The sequence below is a fragment of the Phoenix dactylifera genome, chromosome 16 (assembly GCF_009389715.1).
Source record: "Phoenix dactylifera cultivar Barhee BC4 chromosome 16, palm_55x_up_171113_PBpolish2nd_filt_p, whole genome shotgun sequence".
In the NCBI taxonomy this organism is placed as follows: Eukaryota; Viridiplantae; Streptophyta; class Magnoliopsida; order Arecales; family Arecaceae; genus Phoenix; species Phoenix dactylifera.
Window position 1 is genome coordinate 7854267 of NC_052407.1, and position 11674 is coordinate 7865940.

Here is an 11674-nt window from a genome sequence, read left to right on the forward strand (position 1 = left end):
GGCATGAACCATGGATAACTCCCAAACCGATAGTCATATGCTCTTAGGGGTCTTAGATGGTGGCAAAACTTGGCCAAATCTGGCGGCCGGTGGAGGCAAAACTTGGAAGAAAGAATCGCCAAAATAGTGTACCCTTATTTCGAATGGATCTCGGTGACTTGTCGGCTTAATTCAACATGGCAACAACTCTAAAACTAGAAAAAAAAGGAGGAGGAGGCAAAGAGCTCTCACTTCGGTCCGGCGAAGATCCGACGAGGTTTTCGATGAGGAATCAAGGAGGATACTCTAAGAGGAAGACTTGAAATCGGCACCCATTCTTGGGTCTTCGTCGATGGAGCTAGGAGGAAGGAGCCTTAAAAAAAAAGTCTATAAGGTTTTTGGCCGGTCTTTAGGTTGTTCTAGGACCCCCGGAGCTCGTCGGAGTCATGGGAGGAAAAAGACTCCTAATCGGAGTCTTCTTCTCCATCGCGTGCAACAAGCTAATTGAGCCTAGCCTCTTTGATTGAGCCCGCCCACAAGTTGGGCTGGGCGCACCAGATCAGGCTGAGCCGGGCCATTTGGAGCCGACCCAGTAGCTCCATTTTTGTTTGTTATTACAAATGATGAGAAAAAAATTCGGTTCAGCTGACAACGACAAAATTCGTTGTGTGTTAGCCACTTCAATTAAATTTTGTAATGTACGTTTTTTCGGAATTATAATTCTCGAGCATTCAAGCGACCACAGGAAACGCTGCATGTTTCAAACCATCAACACCGATTGGAAACCACTGCAACGCCCATAGATTAAAGTTCCCCTCCACTATAAAAGAGACCTGTTCGTCTTCCTTCTTCGCCCGCCACTCTCTTCCTCGGGCCTCATGAGCTTTTTCTTCTTCCTGCATGACGTTCTTCTGCCTTCTAATCCTCACCTTCTCAGCTATCCCTTCTTGATCTTTTAGGGCTCATATAAAAAGCCGTCCCATCCGCTCCCTCCCTCGCCACTTTCTCCTTGTCATCCTTACTACTCTCTCTCTTTCTCTCTCTCTCTCTCTCTCTCCCTCCCTCCCTCCCTCCATCCTATGAAAAGAAATCCTTTATAACTCTGATTGTCCTTGGTCTCTACCTCTAATGGAGGAGCAAAGACTCCTAAAACGCTCCGTCTCTAATGGATGGAGGTTGAGTTTTCACAGACCACTTTTTCCTCTTCAATCCAACTGTTCTCGAAAACTGAAGACTAACCGAATATGGCCTCCAGAAATGGAAGACTGATCGAACATGGTCGGTCTTATGTTATGCATGCCCAGTGGAATGATGCATAACAGTCATCTGTTATGCATCATGCTGACCATGCAGGGGGATGTTGCTAGCAGCAGCCACGAAGCATGGTATATGTGTTTTTCGTGGAGATGGCCACCCTAGTAATAGTTCTTCTGCAGTTCCAGTCTCATGGTGATAAAGGAGCACCAAAAGTTACCTTGTCCATCTCAGTTGAAACGGAGTTTCGGACAGAAGTTGATGGTGGATGATAGGTTATGCTTGCCATTGCCTTCCCGTTTTTCTGCCCTTTGATTTTGAGGAGGCTTGTTTATCTTGTGGTATATATTCTGCAGTCGAACACGAATGGCATCCTATTAAAAGTTTCTCTGACTATGTACTTGTTGAAGGTTGATAGCAATGGTACAAGAAAAATTGTGAGAAGAGCTGGAGCATTTGTCTTATCGTGTGAAACGGGTTTTGATTTGTAAATTCTCTGATTTTTTAAATGGATATGGAGTCAAAATCCTGAATGCCTACGTTTGACCTGTGGAGAGAATTTAAGGAGATGGGGGCCTATGATGAGAGGGAGCTTCATCTTCGTGAGTCAATTGCACACATTTTGTCATGAATCGGAAGAGTGAATTTACTGATCCTCTGCTGCTTAGCACCTTGTTAGACTCCTAATACCAATTGTTAGACTCTTCAAATCAATTTAATTTGAGTTTGCTAAATGCTAACGAAGGTTATGCTGCCGACTGCCTTACAACATAAAAAGTGAAAAAAGCTTCATGATGACAAACAAATTATGCGAAGAGCTTCCCAAGACAGACTGCAGATTTTTTGAGTTCTTATTGGTTCTGCACGCTTGCGTCGTTTGGAAGCACCGAACTTCCCAATGGCCGCCGCCCAGAACCGTCCGTCCTCCCCCTCGACGGACGCGTGGCCATCGTCACAGGCGCCTCCCTCGGCGCCCGCCTAGTCCTCAACTACGCCTCCTCCTCCTCCTCCTCCTCCTCCTCCTCCCACGCACGGAGCTTAATTCTTCCTCCTCCTCCGCTCCTCGAACCGTTGCCGTCCGCGCCGACGTCTCCGACCCTGCCAACGTCAAGTCCCTCTTCGACCGGGCCGACTCCTTCTTCGGCACCGCGCCCCACACCCTCATCGCGTGCGCCGGCGTGTTCGACTCCAAGTATCCCTCCCTCGCCGACACCACCGTCGAGGACTGGGACGCCATCTTCTCCGTCAACGCCCGCGGCGCCTTCCTCTGCTGCCGCGAGGCAGCCAATCGACTCCAGCGGGGTGCCGGCGGGCGGATCATCACGGTGTCATCGTCGCTGGTGGGGGCGCTGAGGCCGGGGTGCGCGGCGTACACGGCGTCGAAGGCGGCGGTGGAGGCGTTGACGGAGAAGATGGAGCTGAAGGGAACGGGGATCACGGCCAATTGTGTGGCGCCAGGGCCGGTGGCGACGGAGCTCTTCTTCGCCGGGAAGAGCGAGGAGGCGGTGAGGAAGGTGGTGGAGGAGTGCCCGCTGGGGCGGCTGGGGGAGACCAAAGACATCGCACGGGTCGTGGGCTTCCTCGCTACGGACGCCGCCGAGTGGGTTAACGGCCAGGATGTCCGCATAGTTTGTTCTGTTATTTGTTCCATACCGACTTGGTCCGCATAGTTTCTTCTATGTTTTGTTCTGGTCCGCATAGTTTGTGGAATCCGACCGCGTAGTTCATTCTATACGGAATCCGACCGCGTAGTTCATTCTATGCGGAATCCGTCCGCGTAGTTCATTCTATGCGGAACACGTCCGCGTAGTCCCCCTATGCGGAATCCGTCCGCATAATTTCTAACATGCGGAACCGGTCCGCATAATTGATACTATGAGGAACGGTCCGCATAATAGGTACTATGCGGAATGTGGCCGCGTAGTTTTGTCTATGCGGAACCTCACCGCGTAGTTTATTCCATGCGGAACGTCACCGCATAGTTTATTCCATGCGGAACGTATCGTAAGATTTGTTCAATGCGGAATCTGTCCGCATAATTGTATCTATGCGCAACGTGTCCGAATAGCATATTCCATGCGGAATCTGTCCCGCATTAATTGCCATTATGCGGATCCTGTCCGCATAATTGCATCAATGCGGGACCAGTCCGTGTGGTTGCTTCTATGCGGAAACTGTCCGCAGAAGTTCCACTATGCTGATGCGGTCCGCATAATTTCCACTATGCGAAACATCTCATAGTTTCTTCAGCACGTCCGCATAGAGAAATCTATACGGAAACTGTCCGCATAAATTCCACTATGCGGAACAGTCCGCATAATTGCTCTATGATGAACCTGTTCGCACAATTTCTTCTATGCGGAATGTATCCGCATAGTTTCTCCTATGCGGACGGGCCTGCATAGTTTCTTCAATGCTCCGTTCTATGCGGATAGAGCATGTCCGTTCTAGGGGAAAGATGTCTGCACAGTCTGTTCTATGCGGTAGCTGGCCGTAACCCATGGAAAAAACCAGAAGGGAAAGCATGCAACTCTAGGAAGTAAGCATTCTTAAAAGGTATCATTGTTAGAATTTATTATCTATAATTCTTTAACTTAAAAGCTAAAAATCTGGCATGTTTTTAAGTCCATTTTGCATTAGAGCTTTTACATAATAATTCAAGACTTAATACAATTAAAATTTGCTCAAAAAAGGATGACACCATTCTGCTACCGAGAAGAAAACCACCTCATCTGCCTCATCTCACAACCAATTTGAGCAATTGGATGATGGAGAAGGAAACAAATAACTTCAGATCTTGCCACGAGAAAACCTGAGAAAGGGTACCATTAAGGTAAATCGAATGATTTGATGTGGGAGTGGTGCTGATTGGAAGCACCAATGGATGACTTTCTCAATAAAGTAGCTTGAAGAAATCACCATCCATCAGCAAAGTGGGTATCACTGAGCCCTGTATCGACCAACTCATAGACCCATTGCCAAACACTGAACCAGCTCATCAGCAGCACAAAAGGCTGGATAGGATGAATGAATGATACCGCTTTACATACAGTTTATAGATAAGCTAAATCAATAAATAAATTAAAATCGCATTGTGATTTTTTAATAAGAAACTCTCCTTCCAATAGGAAAAGCATTAAAAATTACGTTCCCATATGAAAACCACTGATACAATTCATAATAATAGTTTCGGATGAAATAGACTAAGAAAAAAAGTATAAGTAGTAAGGCTACATTGCATGTTTTTATTTGTTGATAATGATTTGATTAACTCAAAAAAATGCTGCAGGACTTGAGTGGAAGTAACACTTGTACTACAGCACCAGCAACATATCCTCAAGTTGCGAACATGATCCATGGAAGTATGCCTGAGGTGTACAAAATATATCTGCACCAAATGCTTTACAGTTTTATAAACTGACTACTAAAAGCAGACCAGAAAGCTTTCATCTAACAGAGCTAACAGGCATCCAGGAAGGAATTACAAAGTTTCTTGCACATACAGTCAGATGATGACTTGTACTATCTGTATTGATATTAAAGAGCAGATTAACAAAAGAATTTCAAGGAAAAAGAAAAATAAAGGTTGAGATTGATACCTTATGACCGTTCTTTGGATATGGGGCAGTGCCACACCTCCTGCAACACGCACAAAAGAACACGCATAAAGAAGTCTCTGCAGCTCATGGGGGAGCATAATAACTCTCTGCCACAAAGCAAAGAGTTACACCCCATGCCATGACCATCTTGCACCCATAATAATGCACCAGAAATCCTTCAACTATGGGTAGCATGAGGTAATGCCAAAGGAGACATGACTGTGCTGAGTGACTCCTATAAAATCAGAGAACAGAAGACAGTTCTAATGTCTAAAGCACATGCCTACAGGAAGAAAAACCTAATGACCTCGAAAAGAATAATTAATCAACAAAATTGTCACAACTGAGGTTGAAGCCTCAAATCACTAATAAACAAACAAGCAATCAAAAAACAAAAGCAATCCAATACCAGCACATTAAAATTGTTGTGCCTACAGTACCAGGCTCAAAAGTTGCTTTAGAAACAAAAATAGTTAGCCGAAGCAAATTTCCTTCAAATGAAATCAGTGAACTGGTCTTTTCTGGCCTGAGCTCACAGCTATAAAAGACTCTCACCTTCTTGGTGAATTAAATCAAACTGTTGCCATTAGAAAATGCAACATCATGGTGAAACAGCATTTGGCACCATATGGTGATCAGGGTGGGCATGCACAAGTCTACCGAACGGACACAGATTCGACATGGAAAGAGAGAGCCCTCATCCTACACTGTGATTAATGTTATAGGCTATCTTAACTGTCACTGTCAGCTTTTTCGTTGTCCCATGCAAAATTAAATTTAAAAAAAAAACAAAGAAAGATGATAAGGTATCTGAACTTTGCTAAGTGTAATCAATCTTATTTATTCTTTTCTTGCGAATGCTCCACATGAAATCCAACAGTGACATACTTGACCATCCCTTCGAATCGCCCTCTGGCCCATACTTGGCTAAAGATTTTCCTCATATTTGGCTACCAATGTTGCATTATATTCCCACATGCAGAATGAAAATTAGAAAGGAAAGCTTGCTTTTTCCCAGCAAAAAAAATGAAAAGCTTGCTTGCCTTTTCTTGACAAATTTTCACTTAATTTAAATCAAGCCCGTAAAATACAAGAAAATAAAGGGAAAATAAAGGAAAAAAAAACAAGCAGCAAGAACGACGCTTGATTCATGGTACCCATAATGCTGACCGTGACTGCATCAATATCATCTCTTTCTCCACCATCTACTCGGATAAAGCCACCAATCCTGCATCATTTCCCTTTCCGATTGTTTTCTTCATAGAAAAACCCGTCGAATCAAGATGATAAATCAAGAAACAAAAGAAAAGAATAAAGAATCAAGACCCGAGAAGCTAGAACCCTCCAAGAGTCCAAGAAAACCCTAGCCGGAGCAATAAACCTATAATTTCCACCGTACGAAGTCAATACAACAAGTGAAACAAGAACCAAAACCCTAGGAGTACCAAGACTCAAACCCCTGGGAGGACCAAGAATCAAAACCCTAGGAGGACCAAGAAACGCACAGAAAAAGAAGGAAAAGAAAGAATGGAGGGAGGGAGGAAGAGGGAGGAGGAGAGACCGAGAAAAAGGTAGTTCTAGTCGGCGAACCAGTTGTAGAGCACTGCAATCTTGACTCAAGGGCGGCTATACCTCTCGTCCACCGCTCCGTTAGGGCCATCTTCCTTCCTTCATTCCTTCCTTCCTTCATCTCCAATCGCTCCCCCTTCCTCGCTCTCCCAGTCTCAACCGACGCTCCCGTTCGCGCTGTCAGAAGGAAGATATTTATAGAGAGGCGAAGGCGGTGGGTCCTCCGGAGATCCGTTGATGCCAGCCTGCCATGCGTTAAATCTCGCGCACATAACGTCTCTCTTTTCTGGGGTTATATGTAATCCCGTCCGTCTGTTTATGGAGTCGCGTGCTGGGTGTCGCGAAAGTGATGATGTTAGCAGGTTGTACTCACGTTAGAGCTATATGAAATGAGTAACCGCTTTTACCCAAAAAAAAAAAAAAGTGATGTTATGTGCCAACTCATTGGATTTCAAATCCGCCATAGCGTGCATGGCAACTAGCAATCTCCGCTACGGTGAACTCGGAATAACTACCAATGTAAGATATAAATCTCGGAATAAAGGTATGAATATGCTGGCCATATGAAGGTATGAGCCGGTCTGTGCCGTGCTCAATGTGTGTTGCGGGCTCGAGTAGTCGTATTTAAAAAAGATTCGACTGCAGTGATTGGTTGGATCCAGCGGGCACCGGCAGCGTAGATAGGTGCCACCTCTTGTTTCGAGACATACAGGCCATGATTAGTGGCGGCATGGCGTTCCAGACTAAGTGTGTTTATAGAGAGGCTAATGAAGCCACGGATTGGGTGGCATCGTATGTAGCCGATCACTTCAGAGAAGCTCTATAGATTGGGGAGAGAAAATTGCCTAGATCATTCCGGATTTGCTATTATTTCAGTTTTCCTTACACACAGTTGAATTTTCTTTGCATGCAGTTAAGTTAAGAGTTAACTACTCAAAAAAGAGTTAACTGATGTCAAACTTTTTGCAACATTGAGCCTTCTTAACTTAAATGTGTGCAGAAAAAATTTATTTATGTTCCAAGATGATTAATTGCATGCCAGGCTAGATTAAGTGTGTTCCAAGCTTATTTAACTGTGTGCGGAGAAGATTTAACTTTGTGCCATGCTAGATTAAGTGTTCAAACATTGATTAACTACGTGCCAAGCTTATTTAAATATGTACCATGCTATATTACCTGCGTACTAAATTTACTAACCTAATTGCAATGGTGAGTTAACAGTGTTCGAGGTTATATGAATTGAGTTCCAAGCTTACTTAACTAATTGCAATGGTAGCAAATCCACTGTACCTATCAATATCATAAAGATTAGATTATTTGCCACTCACTCATTATTTTCTTTTCTTTCCTTTTCTTCTTTTCTCACCCATGGGGCTAGGTTAGGTTAATTGGATCTGTTCCATTTTTCGGGTCGAGTCTTGGTTTACTAAATTTAGATTCGACCTGATCTGACCCGATCCGTTTGAATTTTGGACAATTATGGATTTCCAACCCTACGACCTGACCTGACTCAAACTAAACCCGATAAACTATTTGGGCCTGAAAAGGCATAAATTCATGTTGTTCTCTAAGTTATGCCTTATGACTGATGTGCATGTCCTGTATATAAGTAGTATTTTGCATCTTCAGTTTACAGCTCCAATTCAAAATATAGAATGATTCATGCAGTTTCATTGCTTGGTTTTGAAGGCTTATTAAAGAATAATAATCATTTGTAGCAACAAAGTAACAACTAGGCCTCGAAAAGGCCTAAGTATGAAGACATAGGTTGTTCCCCAGATAATTTGATTTAATAAGTGTTGCATGCTGTTTTTTTAGCCAGTTAACTTTATCTGGTTTGTAGTTTTTTGTCCTTCAATATCTAAAAGAAAAGTCATTGAAGCTGCTTTCTGTTCAGTCATACTCTTTCAGATTTATTTGGACCTGACTCGACCCCGAATTTTTTGGATTGGGACTGAGTTATATGTGGACCGAGTCTGACCCGAATGACCTGTTGGGTCAGAAATTTTAACAATGGATTCGACCCAACTCGATCCAATTTTCTATTGGATTGGGTCTAGGTCCAGTATTAAGATTCGAACATGACACCGATTTGGGTTGGGAACACTCATAATGCGGTCCGACCCAATCCAATTGCACTCCTATGCTCAGTCCTTCTCCTTGTCTTCTCCCTTGCTGTCTTGCACTCTTCTTCATTTTTTTTTTTATTTTTTTTATTTCTCCCACCATAAGCAATAGTAAGGCTGACGCCTCGAAGAAAGCCGGCCGGTAGACCATTCTCCCCAGACTCGGCAGCCGTTACCTTTGGTTGTGTCTGACGTCCAGTAGGGCCCGGACCGCCAGACGTAGAGATGGAGCTCGTCCAAACGGAGTATTTTGTTGCCAGTTGGGTTGCAAAAGCTCGTTCGGACAATTTGTCGAACAGGAGGGATGCGGCTATGGCTGCCCCCCAGCAAGAATATAAAAGCGAGCAACAAAAACAGGTTTCGAGATTTTTTTCTTCTTTCTTTCAATTATTTTTAAAAGTAACATCGCTACAGCATCAGATATCCGAATCAACCATACGGCCGTTTACAGCATAGGATCGAGGTTCTTAAAAATAACTTTGCCTGAAATCGCCAGCAACCGACTTATCTTATCCAAAACAAAACTAGACAAAAGTAGAAGGTGCATCAAAGATTATAGTGGGAAACTGTAGGAATAACGACGCCCAGAATATCAGCACCATGGATTAGATTATTTGCCACTCACTCATTATTTTCTTTTCTTTCCTTTGCTTCTTTTCTTTCCTTTTCTTCTTTTCTTTTTTTTCTTTTTTTTCTTTTATTTTCTTTGAATTTCTTTTCTTCTTTATTTATTTATTTATTATTTTATTTCATTACAATATATTTATTTATTATCTTATTTATTTATTTATATGTTCATTCATATATATATATATATATATGGATTTATTTATTTATTTATTTTTCTATTCTTTCTTTATTTTATTTTATTTTATTTTATTTTCTTCTTTTTTTTGCCTTTTTTTTCTATTTTCTCCATTGTGAGGCCGGTGGCACCAAAATGGGGCCGGGCCATGGCGGCCGCAAGAGGAGGCCCAGCCGCGGCCAGCTGCGGCTTTATTTATTTATTTATAATTATTTTATTTTTATTACAATATATTATTTATTTATTTATTCATTTATTCATATGTATATAAATCAAGATGATAAATCAAGAAATAAAAGAAAAGAATAAAGAATCAAGACCCTAGAAGCTAGAACCCTCCAAGAGAGCCGGCCGCCAGACCATTCTCCTCAGACCCGACAGCCGTTACCTTCGGCTGAGTCCGACGTCCAATAGGGTCCGGACCGCAAGACGTAGAGATGGGGCTCGTCCAAACCGAGTATTTTGTTGCCGGTTGGGTTGCAAAAGCTCGTTCAGACAATTTGTCGAACAGGAGGGATGCAGTCATTTGGGGCTATGGTTGCCCCCCAGCTAGAATATAGAAGCGAGCAACAAAAACAGGTTGGTCGAGATTTTTTTCTTCTTTGTTTCAATTATTTTTAAAAGTAACATCGCTACAGCATCAGAGATCCGAATCAACTATACGGCCGTTTGCAGCAGAGGATCGAGATTCTTAAAAATAACTTTCCCTGAAATCGCCAGCAACCGACTTGACTTATCCAAAACAAAACTAGACAAAAGTAGAAGGTGCATCAAAGATTATAGTAGGAAACTGTAGGAATAACGACGCACAGAATATCACCGCCATGGATTACCCAACCAAGGGGTCAGTGGATATGAAGCTATACATCACCATGTCCCTGATACTTCCTTTAAGAACCACATACTTTCGGAGCACTCCCTCCTTATGAAAGCCAACCTTCTGCAACACCCTCTGGGATGCCTTGTTGTCCACGTCCACCAAGGCACCCACCCTCTCCAGTCCTTCCACCTCCTTAAATATGGAGCCCACCACCAGCCTCACCGCCGCCGTCACAATCCCCTTCCCCCAGTACTCGGACCCCAGGACGTACCCGAGCTCGCCCCGGCACCGCTCGTCGCCGGAGCCCAAGCTGACGGAGATGGCCCCCACGGGGCGGCCGCCGACGCAGATAGAGCGGAACCAGGGGTGGGGCAGCACCGTCTCCTTCACGTACTTGAGGAGGTCATCCTTGTTAGTGTAAGTGTCCCAGCTGCAGAATTTGCTCACCTTGTCGTCGGAAGCCCACACCATGAAATCGTCCACGTCCGAGAGGACGAAAGGCCGGAGGGAGATCTGCGGCGTCGCCTTCTCGCTTTCCTCCGTGTTCACCTCTCGTTCCATTGTGGGTGATTGCTGCACCTGAGGAGGACCTGTTTTTTTCTTCTTTCCCAGGGACAAGTCTTCCTCAAGTCTTTATGGAAGCCTCCATACGATCCTCACTTCGGCAAGCTCGCCGTTCGTTTGACGGTTTCTCTCGTCATTATCCTTCGGGGTGTCATGTGCATCCAAGTATCCAACACGATTTGACTTTAGTCTCCTAGTTTGGGCTTGGACTCAGTATGGGGTAACCATGGACCTGTATCGCTTTGCGGAGCCTTTTCTGATTGTACCTGATCAAGACTAGTTGCTCGGTCTCGTATGGTTGCAACCCCTTTTTCTAAAGCCACTATAGCTGCAAATGGACTGGATTGATTCATGAACCCGATCCAAACTGACTTATTTAGACTCGAGCCGACTCAATTTAAAGAATCCGTGGGGCTAGGTCGGATTCTAAAATTGAAACCGTTTCATTTTTTGAGTCGGATCTGGAGTTTCATTTTCTAATCCGATCCGATCTGTCCCATTTGATTTTTAGAGCAATTTTGAATTTTTTATCCTATGACCCGACCTGTCCCGACCAAACCCAAAAAGTATATGAGCTTAGATTTGGGATGACTATGTTTTAGTGTAGACTAGCCACCCTATAATGCAGTTTTTAAAATAGATTTCAGAAAAAATTGGGAGGAAAATATTTGGCCTCTAAGCAGCATAAAGAACATGTATACACATCCCTCCCTCTCTCTCTTTATATATGTATATCTATATATCTATACATATATGTACCAATGTACAGTTTTGTTATTCATTATTTCTCCTTCGTTGATTGGGTTGGAAAGACGCATGCATTCTTTTTTTTTAAAGGAAACTCAGGGTGGGTCCTACAATTTAAGACAAAAAGGAAAAAAAAAAGATAATTGAAGGAGTAAAAAAGTTGAACTAATGATACTTTATTACAATTATTATGATAAAAAAAGGATTAATA

At 43.4% G+C, this 11674-nt stretch overlaps 1 protein-coding gene, 1 long non-coding RNA gene and 1 pseudogene across 2 annotated transcripts; 1 reads left to right on the forward strand and 2 right to left on the reverse strand.

Annotated features, from left to right (window-relative positions):
- Positions 1–1385: 1385 nt before the first annotated feature.
- Positions 1386–2994, forward strand: LOC103717929 (annotated as a pseudogene).
- Positions 2995–4310: 1316 nt separating this feature from the next.
- On the reverse strand, positions 4311–6548 carry LOC120104057. The gene is made up of 2 exons (XR_005506478.1): positions 4833–6548; positions 4311–4621 (listed from the first exon to the last, which is right to left on the reverse strand). It is a non-coding gene; the product is annotated as an uncharacterized LOC120104057 (long non-coding RNA).
- A 3364-nt stretch (positions 6549–9912) lies between these two features.
- Positions 9913–10830, reverse strand: LOC103717925 (uncharacterized N-acetyltransferase p20-like). Its single transcript, XM_008806506.4, has one exon. It carries the CDS (start codon positions 10711–10713, stop codon positions 10162–10164), a length of 552 nt encoding a protein of 183 aa, XP_008804728.1. The 5' UTR covers positions 10714–10830; the 3' UTR covers positions 9913–10161.
- Positions 10831–11674: the final 844 nt, after the last annotated feature.

Coding starts and splice junctions, on each gene's coding strand:
- LOC103717925 (XM_008806506.4), bottom strand. CDS start 10,713: ATGGAACGAGAGGTGAACACGGAGGAAAGCGAGAAGGCGACGCCGCAG.